At 39.1% G+C, this 21,672-nt stretch overlaps 2 protein-coding genes across 2 annotated transcripts; one reads left to right on the top strand and one right to left on the bottom strand.

Annotated features, from left to right (window-relative positions):
* Window positions 1-394: 394 nt before the first annotated feature.
* On the top strand, window positions 395-2,033 carry LOC108045273 (zinc finger protein 700). The gene has a single exon (XM_017124549.2). The coding sequence runs from the start codon at window positions 519-521 to the stop codon at window positions 1,263-1,265; it is 747 nt and encodes a 248-aa protein (XP_016980038.1). The 5' UTR covers window positions 395-518; the 3' UTR covers window positions 1,266-2,033.
* Window positions 1,787-17,201, bottom strand: LOC108045272. Its single transcript, XM_017124548.2, has 6 exons — window positions 16,452-17,201; window positions 5,490-5,785; window positions 5,064-5,242; window positions 3,646-4,615; window positions 2,509-3,132; window positions 1,787-2,375 (listed from the first exon to the last, which is right to left on the bottom strand). The coding sequence occupies exons 1-6, from the start codon at window positions 16,807-16,809 to the stop codon at window positions 2,247-2,249; spliced, it is 2,556 nt and encodes an 851-aa protein (XP_016980037.1). The 5' UTR covers window positions 16,810-17,201; the 3' UTR covers window positions 1,787-2,246.
* Between the last annotated feature and the right edge of the window lie 4,471 nt (window positions 17,202-21,672).

The raw sequence follows: 21,672 nt of genomic DNA, 5'->3' as shown, positions 1-21,672 counted from the left end.
ACATCGATGTTTTATCGATGTTTTGGGTGAAAAACATCGAAAACATCGATGGGTCCATACATCGATGTTTTTGCACCTCTATCCACTGGAGCCGGCAAAACAGGGATGGGACGACACTATCGATAGCACCGATAGTACGGGCACCATCAGTTGCCGAAAGAATATTGATAGCTTATGCGATCGGGTAAAAATGTAATAAATTCTTTGTTTTCAAACATAGTTATATCTAAATTGAGATATTGCTTAGGACTCTTTGAATTGTGTTCAAATCGAGAGACTGAATCGTATTGTAAATTCAAATTGTAATTTTGTATGGGCAGTATTAAAATATAATAAATCTCAGGAACCCCCTTAATAGTGAACAAAGTTGAGTTCACAATCGATAACCGCCGATAACCGTTCCCGGTTCTTACAGCTGAGATGTAATAACAACAAAATATCTAAGGATTGTACTTTAATATACGGCCGCAACTGATATTTCGTTAAGTTCTATCAAATGATTGATTGATTTTAGGGCCATGGAGTCGTCAATATGTCGTGTTTGTTTGGAGAATACAGGGAACATGGTTAATATATTCGAAGCGACCCAGAAATCGGGGATCTCCATTGCGCAGATGATTTCCCAGTGGAGTGGCCACCCAGTTGAGAGAGAAGATCCCTTTCCCAAAACCATATGCATCTTATGCCTGCAGGATGCGAAAAATGCATACGAGATGGAGCCAACGGACGAAAGAGGTCACCAGTTGAAGGATTCTCTGGAGGAGGCCTACGAGGACGGGAGAATAGCCCATCAGTACGTTGTCCAACCGATAAAAGAAGAAGTTCCAAACACTCCAGACAGTGAGGAACCCAAGAAAGACCTCCTAGAAGATGACTCGTTCTGGGAAAAGTACTGTTGTATTTCAGATTCCGAATTTGACTCTCCCCAAGTGATAGAGGATCATTCTAAGAAGAAAAATGGTCATGGTACTAATAATAGGAATGCCAAAATGACAGACAATTGTTCCCTTAAGTGTAACTATTGTTCGTTGACTTTTGACAAGAAATCAAGACTTCAAGTACATATGGAAAACCACGTAGATAATCGACCGCACCAGTGTTACCTCTGCTTAAAGGCTTTTAAAACCAGCGAAATCCTCAAGGTGCATATGCGAACCCACACCGGAGAACGACCGTTCCAATGTTCCCATTGCCCAAAATCCTTTACAACTAATTCAAATCTTAAGCGACACTTGCGATCGGTCACAAAGTGCTTTCAAGAATGATATATACCTTCAGCACCAACTAGAATCGCAACCACATGAGGACAACATATTGCCACCAAAATAGAGTAAATGCGGACACCTCTACTAACCACCTGTGGCTTGCTTTTATCGGAGCGTAAATACATTGTTTGTTGTTTAGTATATGTACAAGCCGAGGCAGTATAATCAAAGTACAATTTTTAGAAGTTTAATTTTGTTTCTCAGATATCTATATCATTTCATTATGTCTATATTTGTCCTGTTGACGTAAAACTCCATTATCTAAGAATTAATGTTTCTTTACTAGATCAAATAATATTTATAGATCAGTTAAGTAATTTACATAAATATTTAATAATGTCAATACCAAATATTCTAGAATACTATAGTAATAATAGGAATATTATTTATTTTTGTAAACCATTTTTTTTTCTGCATTGAAAAAGGCTGATGGAATTCGTGCCGATATCTGTTTTTTGTTTCATTATCTAAATATAAAAAATTTTAAAAATACATTGACCTTCTTTTGAAACTCCCCTTCATTGTATTTGGTAGCAGTTTTTATTTAAAGGTATATATAAGTATATACAACATGATTTCATAAAATTAGGTACTAGAGTTTCATATAATTATAGCTATTAAGTACTATGTATAACTCTTCCTCTTCGTCACGCGCAAAATTTCCAAACCTTTGGAATAAATTAAGGGACTAAAATGTACACATTATAAAACAAAAAGATGACAAAATATAGGTTGAATTGATTTGCACGTTGCACGTCGTTTTTCCAACTTTATAGTTTTTTTTTAAGCGGAACACATGTAAGTGGAAGATGTGGTGCACAGAGTGAAAAGAGTATATAGAAACCGATCGAAAGGAGTCGTGTGTGTGCAGATGAGTCGATGCTATAAATATGTGGGCTTTGCTTGATAGACAAGAAATAGATAACATGACAAAATGGGGGGTATAAATAATCGGAAATGGGCGGAGCTGGGACGCGGAACTTAGGCGAGTCGTTTCTTTCGACTAGGGGACAAGATCTTCAGCATTGTGACGACGGGCGCCTCGAAGGACATCGACACCATGAAGGACAGGAAGTAGGAGGCCACCGTGAGACCGAAGAACATGACAACCTGAAAGGAGGAATAAATTATAATTAGATATAAAGAAATCGGAGGAATTTGTAATATGTTTTCTAATATATTCAAGAAAGATTTATTTGGTATCATGTTGGAGATTACCGACTTGTTTCGGGACAGAACTTACCATCAGATCCCCTCCAAGATGGAGCGGCGCGTCCGAGTTGAGCGCCATGGAGCGGATGACGATCGGGTGGACCAGGTAGGCGCAGTAGGTGACGCGGGAGAAGGGGTAGAGGCAGGGTGCCGAGAGCAGCGAGTTGATGTAGCCGCCGTAGCCCGTGGAGCAGGCGATGGTGATCCAGGCGAGGGACAACGCCCAGGCCGAGTGACTCAGCGAGCTGTAGGCGGCGGCCGTGAACTGCGACAGGTCGGCCTTGTACAGTCCGAAGACCAGGACGAACAGGTTGAGCATGGCCAGGGTCCAGGCGGTGGCCACCGTCAGTTTGGGCAGACGGATCTTGCAGTTGGTCCTGAACAGGATCCAGCCCACGGCCATGCCGATTAGGTAGGGACCCAGGCGGGTCCATGGCTTGTCGTAGATCTTGTCGAACAGGGCCAGCGGATCGTCCGTGTTCGGCCGATGATTGTTGGTGAACGCAATCACCGCGGTGGTGATCCACGAGAGCACCAGGAACACCAGCGTCGTTATCGCCGACAGTTTGAAGTGCCTCACGCCCACGATCAGTATAATGGCGCCGATCATGTAGAACTGCGTGTCATTCGCCAAATACCAACTCCAGAGCATGCACTGGGGATAAAAGAAGATAGTTTATATGGTAAATACAAAATACAATTTTCGAAGTTGTATTATAAAAGATCAATATTCCACACACTATAATCCACACTGCGTATGAGTGATAAGAAACACTCTTTTGGCATTTAAACCTTTTTATTACTTTCTAAAACTAGGTTTTTGTTAATGCACAAGGAAACTTTCTAAATTTATGATTTTAAAATAAATTAACTCAAAATCAAAACAAAGAAATTGTGGAGTATAGATACATGTGGTACACTTTTAAAATAAAGTCAACAGTGCGTATGAGTAACAAAAAATTTAAAAATTTATAAAAATAAGAAACTTGTAAAATATAGATATTAAAATGCGTTATACTTTTACAATTGATAAAGTTTTTTACAGTTTAAAAATAATTAAGTACGCAAAAAGGAACGTCAACACTGCTTATGAGTAATAAAAATCTTCCTTGACACAGTAAATATCAATAGTGATTCAAGATCCGCAGATCCCTTCTCCACCACTCACCATCTCATCCACGGGGAACAGCGTGTTGATGTAGAGGATGTTGCGCCACCAGTAATCCGGGCAGGTGATGTGATCCATGGTCGGCGGGTCGAAGATCGAGTAGGTGGCCAGGTACTTCATGGTCACCTGGACCACGCCCAGCACGAACAGATAGGGGGCGGTGAGGCGCATGAACCGATAGGCGACCAGTCCAAAGAAGTGGGCCGTTCCGGCGGTGAACTCATTGGCGCCCTTGCTCAGCTTGTTCAGCTTGCCCTTGGCATTCGTCCGGAAGTAGATGTACGAGATCAGGAAGCCGCTGATGAAGAAGAACGTGTCCACACTGAACGGGCCATTGGTGATCGCCTGGAAGAAGAAGTTCTGCTCCACCTCCTTGCGCATCTCCATGTTGTCGGAGTACTTGAAGACCACAATGCAGGTGTGTCCCAGGATGACCCAGGCCATACTGAATGCACGCAGGCCATGGATGCACGGAATGGTATCGGCTCCGACATTCCGATCGCAGATGGCATTGAAGTTCGTTATCGCCGAAAAGGAGAGCAGCAATTCCGAGTAGATGCTCAGCTTCTCCGGCTCATGCAGATGACCCTCCAGGTGCTCATCCGAGTTGCTATTGTTGCTCCCGCTCCGGTGATGATCGTGCTCGTGATCCGCATCGTGGTGTCCATTGCCGCTGTCATTATCGTTGGGCGGCAGGTTCAGCACCAAGGCATCCAATTGCTTCAGCGAACTCGTCGGCGAGTGGGCGTGGTCGTGATCGTGGGTGCGGGTCGATTGCTTCAGAGGATCGTCGTGGGCGGTCATCGTATCGCTGTAGTCCGAAGAGGCACATCCAATGCCCGAGCTCGTCTCGCTGTTGTTCATCATCTCCTTGTCCTGGCGACGCAGTGCCTCCTTCAGCTTGCCACGCAGGTAAATCTCGTACAGCGTGCCGCAGCAAATCAAACACAGCACAATACTGGATACCACACTATAAAGAAGACAATTAAATTAGATTTTATATTATAAACTTATAATTAATATAACCTTTATTATATACAACAAATTTGTATGTATTAACTGCCGAATGAACATAACAAATACTTTACAAAAATGTTATGAATGTCAAGCTCTATTAAACGAATATCTAGCAGATATAAAATTGTTCTCCGTGTAGTTTTAACAGACATAGGGAAGCATATAATCATATTACCCGCTAATACTTAAAGCAAACAAATGGAGTTTCGCTTTTTACTATAATTCGATTTGGGGGGAAGCAAAATTTCACACAAAAGGGACTGTCTCAACGCTAATGTCCAAAACCAACTTGCCCAAAGCTCCGCTTAATGTTTAGTCAATTGTTTAGCGCTCTCTGGCATTTTTGAAAGTGAAGTTTTGATTGCGTTTTTTAAGGTTTGTTTTTTGTTTCGGGTACTTACATCAGCAGGCAGAAGGTCTTATCCGCCCAGATGTTAAACTCCTTGTCGGTGGGCACGCGGATGTCCAGGACGCGAAGATCCCGCGAAGCGAGCTCCACGTGGGCCTTGGTGCTCATCTGGCCAATGTCCGCAATGGAGCAGCTGGAGGGCAGGCACATACCCACGTAGATTGTGCGCAGCTGGAGGGAAATCAGAAAGAAAACGTGGTTAAAAAATACCCAATAAATGGGCAATATTTCAAAGGCCAATAAAAAAAATTATAAATAGAATAGTATAGTAATAATATAGAATGCATTGAGTTCTGTAAACTCTACTCTAGAGTTAATTTATAATATACAATTTACGTAAATAGTTAAGAAGCTTTAATATATAAAATCTTGTTATGTTTATTAGATCTTGCGGTAGCTTTTCATATGTTTTTCTTACCACTTGGGTGGGCAGCGTCTCGTTGAGCTGCATCTTGATCACGTAGAATCCGGGAAGGAAGGGCGGCGGCGCGTTGTAGACGCTGCTGTATCCTTGGGTGTGAGCGGCGGCGAAGGGCAGTCCGGTGTTCTTGGACTCGCTTTCTGGCGAGGATGGGGCGGCGGGGGAGGAGCTGTTGTCCTTGCCGGGAGCAGCGATCTGGCCGTCGTCAATGGCATCGCAGAGGGCCAACGAACCCATCCAGTAGTTGTTGCCGTAGAAGAAACCGGATGTATAGTGACCGGAAGCATCGTCCACTGCGCAAAAAAAAATGAAAAAAGGGAAGAAAAGAGAAGGGAAGGGCATCAGAAGCGTCCGAAATGCAACATACTGACTGCTCAGCGGCCAGTGTGAATGGGGTGTATGTAACATATAAAAACTGGCCATTATGCAATCGCAGTACAGCCGTCAAGCTGCCAACTTCAAAAATCCGCCATCATCTTGATGACTTACTTGCTATGCGACCGCAGAAATACCCTACACAGCTTAATGTATGTACTCTAGTTTTGTAAGTGAAAATAAATAATATTCTAGTTACAAAAGTGGAATTTTTAGTTATTCCTTTTTACTCTTTTATTTTAGTTTAAAGGAGGTCGTTAGAAATATACAACGCATATTTAACTATGCAGTTAAAAAAATCAGTAAAAATGTTTCTCCATTTCATTACCCATTATCATAATTTTAATTTAATTTTTTAATTTATTTTAGAAACATATTAAAACATGTTTAAAAAATGAACTTGGGCATTATTCATATATTAAATCTATTATATAGAATACTATATATCAAGCCTATGGCTTGGAATTTAAAGTATTCACATTTAACCTATATATAAATAGAGCAACTAACAGATTAACTAATCAGCTCCAACTTAACGGCTGCAGTGGATTCAGATTCAGTCCGTGCCCAATGTAACTTTGCTGATTTATTTGCACAAAGTTGCTATTTTGTTTTCGTTTTCTTGCAACCAGTTGCCAAACAGATCGGGGACTTGAGGCGGCGACTGGAACTGGGACTGTGTCCAACCAGTTTTTTATCGGTCTTTTTTTTTTTTAGTTTTTCGGTTCGAAAATGGCAACATAAGTCATGCAACGGTCTTTTGTTCGGTTGCGTGGTGACACAAGGAAAATGGCAACTCTTACATGAGCACCCAGCATCCACAAGTTGGCTTGGCCCCACTTCCACATCAACTTCCCCGAAGCCTTGGCCAAAAGCAGGAACTATCCGGTAATCTCTGGGTTACACAAGACCCGGCCGTGACCATGAGGGGCTGGCAGACGGATATGTTTGCCAGCATTTGCATGTGCCGAAATCAGAAGTGTTTACCAGTTAAATACCGTTTAACAACCAAACTTTGCGGAGTTGTTATATGCGGAAAAGAAAATGGCATTCAATTGTTAGGCTCTTTTTGAATATTTAAAACCATATGGTATTTCCTATACCGATTGGCTATAAAATTAACATCCGTTACATTCACTTTGGGGTGACCGATTAAATATATAATATATAAATTATATATTCCACTCACTTTAGAGTTTTTCCCTATTGATCATGTGAACATGAAATTATCTTAAAATTTATTTGGTATTTCTTACTCCAAAAAGAAATACTTTATTATGTAGGTCTTAATTACCAAAATATTTACGGATTTTAATATATGTTGAAAACCCAAAAAACAAAGCAATTAAGTGCCGCAAAGATAAGATAAATCTTTAATCCTACTACGCCATAGTCTCTATTTAAAATCCCTCAACCGATCTCTGTGTAATGTTTAAACATGTTTTCAATTTAATTTAGCGATTGAGGTCATTTGATTTGCTGGTAGTAAGCATTTCATCACAAAACCTCCATCGAACAGGTCGGCATAAATACATGTCGATGTGATATATGTACTTCTTCAATTGAACGTGTCATTCAGGCGTTTAACGCTCTTGGTAAATGGAAGCTAGTGCTGAAGTCGAAGTCCAAGCCGGAGCCAAACGAGATCGACAGATGGGACAGACAATGAGGTTATCAAGGTGACATGACCAAGCTCACCCAATCCCCGGGCCAGATGAACTTGGTAGCGGCTACCGAAAGCCGATGCCGAAACAGATTCAAAACAGATTTCATCGTGTATTCTTGTCCGCCGATGCGGAAGGTCGTTCAGCATGTGATCGTGTATATAGGTCGGGGGAAAGCGGTCCAGCAGGTAGGGAAATCGATACTCAATACTCACGAGACCCGCCGCACCTCAAAGCTCAGCCAATTTTCTGTACATTACAACTCAACAGCCAAAAATAATTGAAATGCCAGAGTGCGATCACAGCTCATAAAAACATTCATTTTTATTGTGTTGACTTCTGACTAGTATGATTTATATATTAGTATATTGTAAATACATTTTATAAAAATAGTCATACAAAACAAATAGCTAAACATCATTTTGGAAAATATATATATTTAATTAATAAAGTTCATTGAAAGCCCACACAAAACTCAATGTCTTTTGCAAAAATAGCAAGACTTTTAATTGGAGAATAAGAAACATACAAATTAAAACCCAAAGCTCATTCACTTATCCAATTAAATACTTGCCATATAATGGCTATTTACAATTTCGCAGAAATTTCATTGAAAGCCTGCCCAAGATCAAACTGTGCACTTGAATCGCTCAACATATTTGCAAGAAGATTAAGATATATGTGTGCTCAACTGAAGGTAAGGACAAAGGCGGGGCAGGCTAGGCAAATGTGTTAACACACTAAAACCGATTGCAGTCGACCATAATGAGTGGCGAAAAAACAATGAGGGCGGGGCCCAAAAAGCCAGGCCAAAACCCGGTGACAAAGCTGTTGAAATCCATTTGATTGATGAAACGATTGTATAAATATATAATGGCAATAAATAATGTGCTCTGCGCTGTCAAATAGTTGCCATTATACAAATACCTTTGTTGTTTCGTCTTTGCCATTTTTTATAAATATTTTTTTTCGCGACTTTCCGAACCGTTGTGAAACAACGCAAAATCAAAGCAGGCAAAATTAATAAAATATAAAAGACGACAAATTGCAACAGCAACGCGTCTCAACTGCTAACAGTTTAATTAAGGCAATAGAAACATTAAATTACTAAATGACCTGCGTCATAAGAACCAAAAAAGAGCCCACTGGAAATCCATAAATAATATTTTGTTTACTATTTTTTTAGCTGTTCATTCTCTCAGTCTTTGGCCACTTTTAATTTTGTTCACAATGTTTACGCTTAGCTTTAAGCAAGGACTGAAATAAATTGACATAGAGCCACGTTTAAATCTATAATTAGATAAGAATGTTTCTTAGATTTAAACAAGCACATATTTGTTATGTGTTAAAAACTATTTTTTTCGACTGCCCAATAGTAAATTATGGCTTGTTGTAAATGTTTACATGAAGTATGTTTGACTTGCTCTTGAGACTTCCATAAATCCATTGCTTAAACGTATTTCTTCGAGTTTTGCATATTTAAAATTAGGTTCTAGGAAGTCATATTCTAAGTGCCGATAAATCAGTTTTAAATTTGGCAATTGCCCACTAATGTTTGGCTTTGTCATTAGAACCCCAGAGTCAAGTCGCAGGTAATGTGGGGACATTAGAGGCGTGTGTTGTGGATTTAAGATTCACTCGTTTGTCTTGGCCAAATAAATTTCCTGTCATTCAGCACGCAACTTGGCTATAAAGCTGGCAAAGTCTTTGAACTTGGGTGAAGCGTTCTGTGTACTTATTGCTGAGGTGTGTCTATTAGATCGAATCAGGAGGACACATTAGTTGCCACTTTTCGGGCTAAAGCTAATTATGCTCATAGAGTTGCTAAACCTTTTTTTGTCTTTGAATTCCAAGCAATTTGTTGTCTTTCTTTAGTTTTCTGTTTTCTCAGGTTATTAGAGGAGCTCTTCATTATTCTTTTCTTATAAGAAACTTTATAATTTTAAAAGTCTATTTTCAGGTTTGCTTGTATATTCCTTTTATTTTAATTTTATTGGATCCTTTGCTAATAATTCTTAAGAAGTCGCTTGCATAAAATATTCATATAGCTTATGTTATTTAACTACGTGAAGTCCCACAGATGATCAAAGTTTATGGGCTGGCTAACACTCGCCGTCGTAACTCGGTCCGTAATTCATAATTACTCCTACCATTTTCTCGTTTTTCTACCTTGTAATAATTACACTTTGCCGTTGCCTAATTGAGTCACATAATAAAACGCGTCGCGTTTGGCAATTTTATGCTCCGAGATGCGCAAAGTCAGATCTCTACGAGTGCCCCAGATAGTAGGAGCCCATAAGATGGAGCGATTACTTCCTGAATGTGTTGTGTTGTATACTACCTATCCCAGGTTGTGTGTGTTTTTACTTTCGTATTCAGGTCTCGTTGGCCCACAGTCAGCGTCTTTCTTTTCCCGCTTTTCAATGTCAATGTTGTGGGGCCAATGGGGCTTACCATAAGTCTGATCAAGAAAGAGACCCTCGGGGGAATTTCGACGCCCACGAAGAAGAAGTAATGGAAAAAAGCGTCAGACGAAAGTGAGAGTCGCGTTGAGTCGAGTCAAAACGAATCAAATCGAATTGAAAAAGAGTCAACGAGTCAACGAATTAAAGAGTTGGCCTGTCTTTGGGGTTTTGGGTTTTTTTCTCGGCACAGATTCGGCACAAGGTCAGCTGCATCTTCAGATTTGGTTATTTCGCCTTACTACCAACTGGTATTCGTATTCCGATTTTCGACTTGGTCACTGACACGTGGCATGGCCAACATTTGCGCAATGGATATGGATCGCCGATGATGATGATGATGGCTCCGAACCAATTAAATTATTTCTGCGCATTTCTTTGCCGATGAAACTGGTTTCAGGTTACCAGTTATGGCTCAAAAACTCAGGGCTGCACTTTTTGGGGCCCCGAAAATGTGACTCACATATGGAAACCGTCGAGCGTCATTGTCATTGCCGAAACGATTATTTGATGGGCATGTAATTTGGAATATTTGTTGAATAATTAGCCCAAAGAGTGCGGCGTCACGGTGCATCGTCGTCAGCTCATCACATCTTAAATTAGCTCGTCTTTCCAGTGATTTATCTATTATCTAGCAGATACTCAAATATAATGATTTGTTTATTTAGAGGGACTGTACTCATAACGATCGATACACAGGTTTCTGTGTAATCTAACAAAAACGGTTATTAATTGAAGCGTTTTATGCTTAGTGACTTATGTTTTATGAACGGATGATAACGCATTAATATTGTTTTTAATTATCTTCAAATCCGAAGTAGGCTAATTCTAAAGTCTATAAACCAACCTTAATACCTGTTATTGTTATTACACATGGCTTTGCGAACCGGAACTTTAGAGGGCCATCAATAAATAATATGTCTAGTATTTAGAGCGACGATCTAGTTAAGGATTTCGTCATTTCTCGCAGCCACTTTCGATTGCATAACCCTAATGCGCTATAAACAAATTGATACGACCACCCAAAATTGCAATTATGGTCAATAACCCCAAATTGAGAGCTCGTTCAAATGGCTGTCGGCCGTTTCATAACCGAATCGGTGGAAATTAATGCCGGGCACGTCGAGCCAACGATCAGACGATCACCTGCCGCTATTGTTTTGCTTCTTTTTGACTCATTTCTTCGCATATAATTCATTTGCATTGTGGCTGGCTGACTTTTACCTAACGGAAATGATTTCTTGCTTTTACCCAGTGTCAAATGCAAATGGATCCCATGGTTATGGCATTAGGGATCGCGGGGTGTGGACGGGACTGGGACCTTCGGCCAAAATGCAGCTCGACTAGAAATCGATCGATTAGCTACTTGCCATTTGCCATTTGTTGTTTGCCCAAGACCGAGTGTCGCATTAAACTTGAAACCCCAAATGGATTTGGCAAGCGTCCCGCCATGACGGACACAATTCGCTAGGATCGAAATTAGCGCCGTCTCATGATGGAATGTAATTTCTGGCTAATTATCGTCTATCTGGAAGGCGGTCGTAATAATTCAACTCGGTGTTGCCTAATTATGGCATTAAGACAGACGTTTGCCCTCGAACGGTCTGCGTGTTAATTGCCATTTGTCGGCGGTCATCTAAGTGAAATATTAACCCAGACTCCCTCTTAAATCTTCCCTTCAAGTGCTTTTATCATTATTATGCCACTCTAAACATATAATAATGACTTTGTTTACTCATCCTCACTTTGTTCTCCAATTCAAATAATTAACAAGCAATTGTTTACAAAATCGGTACTCTTTCATATTTCTTGATTAGTAAGCCTCTTTTGAATTTACGAGCTAAGATTACCTGTATTTATTTATTAACAGAAAAATTAGTCATGAAAACAATCAATAATAATATTTAAAAAACACAATTAAAGCTTGGAATTGTTAATTAAAGTTCAGCATGTAACATGATGTACTTTCTTTCCTGATAATAAGGAAGTCTAATGTATTCAATACAATATTTTTGATTGAAATTAAGTTTGGCCAAAAGAACGCATTAAAAACCTAATGATCAATCATATTTTATTTTTCCTAGAACGCAACGCTGAAAAGTAGGCCATAATTGGCGGTGATCTCTGATCTGAACAGTCCCCTTGAAAATGTGGTCTATTCTGGTTCAGTCTTACGCTGACCGATCGGTATTTGGCCTAGACCTTTTGGCCCCCGATTTGCGACTGGCTGCCACTTTTTTTGACTTGGCCAATTGCATTGCGTGGCGCGGATTTTAATTACGCACAATTATCCGAAAACGAGTTTGTTGCCTAAGTCATTCGTTTGGCGGTACAAAAAAAATGGTGAAAAAAGCAGGCCAAAATCGCGGTCAAAGTTGAAAGTATTTTACATACATATCTCCACTCCAATGAACCGTTATTGTTCACAACAAAAACAACAAAGTCGTCATGTCCATAATTTCATTTTCGCTGAAAACAAAAAAAAACCTCGAAAAAAAACTGCAAGACATTGCAACAATCAAATTAAAGTTACATTACATAAGCTAAGCTTGTGTCCAGTAAAGAGAGATAGCTAGAGAGCGAGAGAGAGAGAAAGAAAGAGAGGGGGAGAAACTGAGAAATAGAAAAAAAGAGATATACTGAGAAATATTCGGGGAGAAACCAAGAGAGACTTGTCGCATGTTGCTGCTGTGCTGATATTGCTGCCGTGTTTATTTCTTGTGCAATTTCGGTGCCTGCTTCTTCTTCTTGTTGCAGGCATAAATATATACAGCAGTGTTCAAAATACTATCAGTTGGCTGCCAAATAAACAGTTTCCAAAAGATAAAACTATATTTAATTTTCTTTGTTTTTGTTAAAAATTCAAAAGTGTTATGTTTTGATTGTTAATATTCCTAAGCAAACAAATGTAATTTCATTTAAATTTTGTTGGTAGTATTATATTTCTTGTACTATAATTCGGACCACAGCTGTGGCAGGTGGTATTATATACGGGAAAGCCGTAGAAATTATGTTGCGTGACGTTTCAATTCGCACAAAGGCTGTAATTGGGCCCGTTTACCCCCACCCCTCACTCAAAAGTCGGCTAAGTATATTGGCCTAAAAAAACCGTTGTGCATTGTGACCAACTAATGACCGAACAGGCTGCAAAGTCCAAAAACCAAGCCATCGAACCTCGATCACTTGTCGGTTTTTGGTTAACTTGGCTTCATTTCAATTATGGTTATTTTTTTCAGGTTTTTCAGACAGACAGGTGAAATGCAAGACGAGGTCAAAACTGGGATTTGGTAATTTTCTTGGGGAGGAAAAAAAAAACCAAAGTAATTGTCGTTAACGATATTTCTTTTCCCGGAATACTTGCAAAAAAAAACCAAAAGAAAGATTACGAAGATTGTGAAAGCTTTTTTTCGATTTTTGAGGAAGTTTGCCGATCGCCGTCGATGATGAGACAATATTTACACTTCCTCTTAGACTTTTGCCGACTGTTTACTCTCGACTGAACAAACACAGTGCCGAAATATTAACAAATTAGTTTTGGTTTTTCGATCTATTGAGCGAGGGCTTTTCGAGGGGCCTTCGACTTGACTTCCAACTGCAATTTTTGTCATGGCGAGTGCATTTCAGGGCAACCTTCAACCTGCCAATCGAGTTCAGCCAAGCGAAGCTGCCGCCAAACTATTGCATTTGCAATTGCAATGGCTAAGGCAGACAGAAAAATAGCAAAATGTGCAACAGCAACGGCTCAAAAAACAAAGGTAACACCGGCCACAATTTATTAGCCATTGATCTTGGCCGAGGATTGGGAGCTCCAGATACGAAACCAGTGCTGAAAATTATGTCCGAGCCGTTTAAATAACAATTTCCAGCCAGTGTCGGAGTCCGGTTTACGAGGAAAAACTTTGGCCCTGGCCACACGTTCATGTGGTAATGTAACACACAATATATGGAGACATTGACACAGATGCCAGTTACAGTCCCGGCTCTGAGCCTCCCAAATCTCTGCAACCCATCCATACCCAGGTTTATGATGCATTTGGTGGACCTGAAGGCGGTGGAGAAAAATCTTCCCGGTAATCGTCAAAATAAATAAAAATTGAGAAGGACTTTTGGGATCTTTAAATTTAAATCTTCATATTTAAAACCATTACATTTTTGCAAACAAATAATATTATTTAATATATAATACCTACATATATAATATATTTTTCTTTGCTATAAGCAGTTAATTGCTATGGGCTTAATGAAAGTTAAATATAGTAAGATCAAGTAAGTTAGCAATCGCGCTGTTTTTGAAAATGTCAGTTCTCTAATGTACCATTCAACTATATCAAAATGACGCAAGCAAAAGTCTGCATTAAATGGAAAACGCTTAAATGAACTGGAGAAAATTACTTTCGCTGGAAAAGCATAATTTTCTGGGATAAGCTAAAAAAAAAGATATTTCCTCTGGCAAAATGCAGACTCGCAGTGCATTTAGTGAGGTAACTGAGATATTTAACTGCCTGTTAATTAAAAAAGAAATTAAGACGAACTTCCGAAACGCTGTTGGCCTTTCTCCCCGAAATAAACCTCAAACAGCACGGGAAATGCTTCCGCATGCGGGGAAAATGCATTTTCTTTTATCACCATCTTTCTCTCTATTGTTTTCCTTGGGCTCCATGAACTTGAACCGTCGTTAAGAGGCGCTTTCAATGAATGTGCTCACTTTCCGGGCACTTTGGCCCATGGTGCAACCAGTGAAATGATACGAAAAAAAAAGAAACTCAAACACTTTTATTTCGTCTTTTTTTTTTTGTTTTTCGGCTCTCTTTCTCTTTTTCTTGTGTTTTGCGTTAATTGATTACATAACCAGCATCTGGAGAGTGGTTTCAGCTTGGCCAAGTCAGTTGGTCAGTGGTGTTTTCGGTCTCAGGTTGCTGGAATCGATAGGATTGCTTTTTGGGTGGTGCGGCAACTTGTCGCAACCAGCAAAATCGAAAATCCAAAAAAAAGAGAAAAACCAACAGCCGAATAACCGAAAAACCGAAAATAAAACAAGTCGCACAACATTTATTCATAATTCAAGCTTTAGCTCTCGGCCTGTCTCACTTTCGACTGCAAATACTGGCAGCTGATTCAATTTGATCTGGTCGTGCAATTGATCCGTTCCGTTATTCAATACCAAGCCCCCTGACATAATGACCAACAAAAAAAAAGGCCGAAAAACTACAAAGAAAACAAAAAGGAAAAACCAATTTGCCCAAATGGGGAAAAATTCGGCGAATAAATCCGCCCATCAGGCCAAAAATTTGATTGAGTTGCTGCTGTGTTGCTGTTGCATGTTGCTGCTGTACATGTTGCTGCTGCTGCACTGGCAAGAACTAATTGCGACCTTGGCGATCACTCGCATCGTATCGTGCACTTATGTAGATTGTGTGCTTATGGGCAAATTTGTCTATTCGCGATCTCCAAAGTCTGTATAAAAGCAGCGCATATATCTCCACCGATCGCCAGCCAAATCGGCGAATGGCACGTTCACACACACTGCACCAACACTCACGGCGGTGGTTTTATTTTTCGATCGAATAAGACGCGAACAAGATCAGTCTCAGGTGGAAAATGTGTGTGGAAATTGCGATAACATGAGGGGAAGTGAATGGCCATCTCACGTATCAAATCTTTATTTGACAAGCAAAAAAGATAACACATCTATGTCTACTTTTATTTTTAAGATGAATACTACTACTACTATACTAATACAAACAAAAAGTTCGATGGAGCTTCCTATAATAATACTTATTAAATACAAACAAGAATTTAAACAAAAAAGAAAATGTTGGCCTAAGGTCTTCTAAAGTTTTTATGTTTTTTGTTCCAAAAATTTGAATTCAACCTCAATCTTAAATTCTTATTAACATTATTCGATTGCTGCTTAAACCTTTTGGTTTGGGTTAATTGATTTCTGTGGCCAGCAATTTTAGATTGAGATCAATGAAGGTGGTGGTTTCATATAATTGAATGCAAGCTGTTTTTTGCTGTCAATTAAAAATTTCTGCAGTAGAGATTTAAAAATCCTTGTTTGACCATATAATTACAAAACTATTTTTTAAAAATACCGAAATTTTATCAACCAATAATTTCCAATTGCTAGAATAAGTTAAAATCAAAGTTACAACAGTTTTTTTAAGTCCCTAAATTTTAACAGAAAAATTGGGGAGATGTTTATTTAAGATTTTATGATGGTTTACAAATAACTACAATCTTCAATAGTAATCTCTTTAAAAACAAAAAATAAACGTATTAAAAAAAATATTAAAAATATAAATATTTAACACATTCATAGAATGCCAGTTATAATAATTGCAAACAAAGATCGGTAAAAGTAAAAAAAAATGTAAAAAGATAGTCCGATTATATCTTGTAAATTTCGGGCGGTATATCGAATATCCCCCTAAAAGGATCCTGTCGTTGGTACTTACTTTTGACGGCCCACATCTTGGCATCGCTGAGCCCCGCCAGGTAGCTCCGCATGTCCCGGCTGCAGTTGGTGGACACTGCGCCGGAGTTCTCCACCTGGCCCCATTGGGCGGCCAGGACGGCGAGATCGAATACGTTGAGGGCTTCCCTCAGGCGGCGGGTGCGCGACAGGTCGAAGCTCAGTTTGGGGTCACCATGGGGCACCCCGTGCAGACTCAGGTTAATCACATTGTGCTGGTCCGAACCGGAGCTCAGGTTGTGCCTGCCCGGCGGAAATTTGCCCTCGTCCTTGTCGATCGCTGCCTGGGGCGTTGCCAGCACCGAGAGCAGCATTGCCAGCACCAAAGTCCTGCGCATCATATCGCTCGGTTATGTGCCCTATAGACGATATATTCAAATTGGCTGGGCACGTTCCTGCGATGTCTTTATTTGCTTGTTTTTCGGCCTGCTTCACTTTCACTCCACACGAACAAAAAAAAAAACAATAATAAAATCCAATGTGGGTTAACAGCGAATTATTTATATATTTTGCACCAGCATTTTCACAACCAAAAAAAGATGATAAACACTCGGTAGAACCGTTAGAACATGATATTTTTTGGCACTTCTTTATATATTTTTTTTTGGTGGTAGATTGGGGATAATATTGAAAACACACGCGCGGTTTCTTATAGTTTTCGCCTTTATATATTTTTGGGGAGCGACGACGACCGCTTGGCATGAACGCACGTCCACGAATCGCGACTGCGCGTCTTGAGCAGCTGTAAAAATATGTTAACAATTCCAAAAACGCAGGCCCAAAAAAAAGAAAAAAATCTCAGCTCAGACTGGAGCTCGTATCTGATCTCTCGCTCTCTCTGTCTCTCTTCGCTCGCGCTCTCTGGAAAGCGCAAGTAAGTTGTACCGTTAGCAGCACTTTCGTTGGGAGAGCTTCTCTTTTTCTCTCTCTTGGAAATAAGCAAAAGCCCTGCGTCATCGACTGTGTGGTAATATCTTTCAGTGTGTGTGAACATTATGTTATGGAATTTTGCGAGAGTATGAGTGTTGCAAAAGTGGCCGCAAAAATGAAATTAGCCATTGATATTTGAATACGCGACGAGGTTTTGGGGACAGGAGGCGAAGAGCAGTGGCAATCGCAATCACTATAACCACTATAGCCATAGCCAGCGGTCCCAAATTCCAGCCAAGTCGGTCAAATCAGTTAAGCCAAGTCGCTTAAATGAGCTAAATGGATTCGCACTCAACCAAGATGGCCAAAATCACATTTCCGAACCTCTTATACGGGCCCTTTGAAAGCCGATCTCTGAATTATAATAATAATACGTGTCAATATAATGTTTTTTTTTGTATTTTTACATAATTACCCCGTAAGATCTTCAATGGTAACTTGGTAATTTTGTTAAGGTAAAATCTAAAGATAACACGATGCTACGATTATTTGTGGGGTAGGGTATGCGGGTATCCATTTAATGATTACAAAAATCTCGCCTTAATGTTAAGTTAATGTAAATGTTAAGAATTGGAAACTTTTGGCACATGAATAAGCTATAAATGATTCACTCAAACAAGGGGTGAATAACATAAAAAAGTGGGTTATTCGTTAAGCGATTTACATATGTATGTATATATGTCTTACAAAAATATTGATATTGTATAAAATAGAAGAGCAAATATTGCCTAAACATATGTACATATATGTTATTGAAGTTTAGGTTAAATTGTATTTAAAGTAAACAAATTATATCTAAATATAAATTAATTTGATTCATTTTTTTCAATACCAAAATTCTGGTATCCTAAAACAAGGTTGTAATCCGTTCATAAGAGATTAAAATTGTTCCGGAGACTATTTAGTTTTGCATGAAAATCATTAATTTCCATCTCCCTTTCCAATTCCAGGTTTCCATTTGAAATACCGGGAATGAAGGAATGCGAACGATAATGTCGCAAGAAATGGAACAATTTTTGTTGTTTCACTGGTGACCTGTTTACAAGCACACGCGAATACCAGAAGGAAAGAGGGAGTAAGAGATAGTTGCACCTGGCGCAGATTCCCTCTCCCCCCTCTCTCCTTAAAAAAAAAGTTGTAAATTACGTCTGTTTGGTTCCCCAACTATATATTGCCATATATTGTGCAATCCAACAAACGTCTGACGTTGCTCGTGCAATGCTTTTCAATTTTCAATTTTCCACAAAAGCCAAATAAAAAGTTGGGAACAGACAGAGACAGCATTATGGTGCATTTACCGTTAGCAAATGGAAACCAGTTCTGAGAAAAAATCCCCAAAAGAAGCAGAAAGGCTGCCAAAAATTAAATGTTAAGTGGCAAAATGAAACAAAAATGCATTTCGTGCATTTTCAAAGCAACAAGAAAAAAAGAAGACAAACAGAAGCCTGCAGAAGATCTTGCAACGGTAAACAGGTTTGCAGGGCAAAAACCAAAAAAAATACAGTAAAAAAAACTGCATCCAGAAGATGAGAGCAAAAAAAGAAAGGGGGCCGAGAGGAAGACAGAGATATTGAAGGAGAGAGAGTAAGAGCGAGACGAAGCGATGGGCATGAATGAAGATGCAAATGAAATCTGAAAATATTTAAGGTTAGCCTTAATATCTCAGATGCACTCAAAAAAAACAGGTCGAAAATAATGTTTCTATTAATTATAAATAAAAATATATAGGCATTAAGAAACTCCAAAAAATATATTCCCAAGTCTTACATTTTATGAGTACTTTTCTAATTAGTACAAATAATAGAATTTGGATAAATTATTTATCATTCGAAATGACGGTTTCGCCCCTTTATACTTATGGATCTTTCGAATGGTTGCTTTGGTGTAAAAATTGACCGAAAATTGTTAAAACTTTCGGGCAGTGTAAGGGTCTGGGTCTGACCGATCGTCTGTCATTCACGCGGTCGGTTGGTACACGTAAGGTCTGTCAGCATATGTATGTATGAAAACCTGTCGCCTCACCTGCCCGATTCCCCGCCCAACGGGGTCGAGCTCATATCTTAATGAGAAAAGTGAAAGTGTCAAGAAATAAGCAAAGCGACTGCCAAAAGGGGTTCAGTTAACAGTGAATAAATAAAAACACGCCACTGCGTCAAGTCGAGATACGAAATTTAGTCAGAAATCAAATCCGGCCGGGTTTATCAATTAGCTAACCGATAACCGAACTGAACCCAAATCTTTGGGTATGGGAATTGTCGCAAATCTCCCATCGATCTTTCTATTAGATTAATCAAAGGTGACCCCAAATTAAGGTCTCAAATCAGATGAAAATTAGAGTTTATCACTTGTCGGGTAGTTCAATACATAATTCATTGGATTAGGGTTTCAAATTTGTTAATATAGCTTTTTTATAAAAGTTTCCTCTGTGAAACATTCGATTTAGGTCATATTAAACATGTCTTTTGACAATGTTTAGCGATTTCTATCGGAATCATCTTAATTAATAAATAATTTATGATCCAAATCATTTGTCAATAAAACCTTGAAAATTGCAAATAATATGGTTGATGTAGAAAACAGTTTTATTTTATAGATCCACAGATCTGAAATAATTAAGACAACTAAGATGATAGGAACTTGTTTCTAATTTAAGCTCATTTGATTCATTTGAGTAATCTTCTGCAGGTTTATTCATATTTTATACAAAATCTTTTATATGTAAATAGTGTGTTTTCTGATGACGAACAAAATAAATATTTTCTTTCTTGAAGTCATTTTCTGTGGGTGTTTCTATGTATACCATTCTAGAAACTGATGTTTCGTAATATCGTTGAAAAAGATTCACATAAATTGTGGTTTCTTTAAGTGATTTCTTCTGATGCACACTCGACAATCGGTTTTGACACTTCAGAAATCATTCGACCAAATATTTAGTTGCACAAATTTTCACATTTTTTGGATCACTTGTGGCGCATTGTTGCTGGGTTTCTGGGTTTTTTTAATGCCATTGTTGATGCTCTGTTCGGTTACTGTTGATGTTAATTGTTTGTTGCTGTTTGCGCTTGCGTCACGCCTGATACTTTGACCATGAACGCATTTCTTGGCAAGGAAAAACGCAGATCGCACGGATGAAATTGAACCGAATGTCGGTCGTAACTTTTATTTTCCACGCCGTCCATGCCACGGCTTCTTTCCTCATCTGCTGTTTTATTTCTTTTTTATAATTACTTCATTTGCAATCTCTCGTGTGGCAATAGAAGAAACTACCGTTAATTAAAAACGCAAACGCACGGTCAAATGAGCGCAGGTGAGTGTGCACTGAGAGAAAGGCACTCCATTCCAATATGTATCTTATAAATAGTTGTTACAACCATGGGATAATGTCCATATGTAAGTACCTATGCGATAAACTTATTGGATTATTGAATATTTTTATCATATGTTTCCCACAACTCTATTCCTTTATTCTTCAAAATTTTTACCAAATTATAATTTTAGATCACCTCAGAAAACTAAAAGAAAATGTAATCGATCTATCAAAATATTTTGAACAATTTGATTTTTAACTTAGATTTTAACAAATAACAAATTAGTCTTAGTACTTTGTTATTAATATATAAATCACAGGGATTGCATATTAGTTTTTATCATTTATGTAACTATGAATTCAAAAAGTATGCTTATATTGACCTAAAAATACAAATTTTCTCTGTGTGGAGAAGAGAGAGGGTCGCTGTTGTAACAACGGCGCCAAAATATTTTCACTTGACTTTTGCGGCTCTGTTTTTATGGCCCCGCGAAGTTCACCGGGGAACTCAGATCGCAGATCGGGGAAATATCAGGGGGGAGGTGGGGCGAAATGGGGGACGTGGATCGTTATGCAATGAGGAGAAAATTGACAATAAGACAAAGCGCAAAATACAAACAAAACCGCGTGAGAGACTGCGACACAAAAACTGCAATGTCACTTACCCATTATTAATGCCCCGGTATCTGCGGGTATTTTGGGGCTATCTGGGGGCAAAGGGGGCGTGGCAGCTCAGCCAGCAACGCCTCACGTCTCCGGACGGACAGATTTACGGACGGGCAGGGGCCAAAACTGTGCCACGGTAATCACACCGAAACCGAAAACTGAAATGCGTGCGGAGGCTGCGACGAAATGTCGGATGCATATAGTTTATATGCACTGCTAAAGGCCTTTCTGATATGATTTGTTACCTGGTGTTATTTGCTGATCATGAGCTACATTCCCATATAGAAATATAATGCAATTA

The sequence above is a fragment of the Drosophila rhopaloa genome, unplaced genomic scaffold, assembly GCF_018152115.1.
Source record: "Drosophila rhopaloa isolate 14029-0021.01 unplaced genomic scaffold, ASM1815211v1 contig_3, whole genome shotgun sequence".
Taxonomy (NCBI): Eukaryota; Metazoa; Arthropoda; class Insecta; order Diptera; family Drosophilidae; genus Drosophila; species Drosophila rhopaloa.
Note: the sequence above shows the minus strand (reverse complement) of the source record. Positions and strands in the feature narration are given on the sequence as shown.

What these genes read in the sequence shown, in the direction of transcription:
- LOC108045273 (XM_017124549.2), top strand. Translation starts at nt 519, where the DNA reads ATGGAGTCGTCAATATGTCGTGTTTGTTTGGAGAATACAGGGAACATG.
- LOC108045272 (XM_017124548.2), bottom strand. Translation starts at nt 16,809, where the DNA reads ATGATGCGCAGGACTTTGGTGCTGGCAATGCTGCTCTCGGTGCTGGCA. An exon ending in AAGACCTTCTGCCTGCTGAT is followed by an intron (nt 4,616 to 5,063) that starts GTAAGTACCCGA and finishes TCTTCTTTATAG; the next exon opens with TGTGGTATCCAGTATTGTGC. An exon ending in ATCTTGGAGGGGATCTGATG is followed by an intron (nt 2,376 to 2,508) that starts GTAAGTTCTGTC and finishes TCCTCCTTTCAG; the next exon opens with GTTGTCATGTTCTTCGGTCT.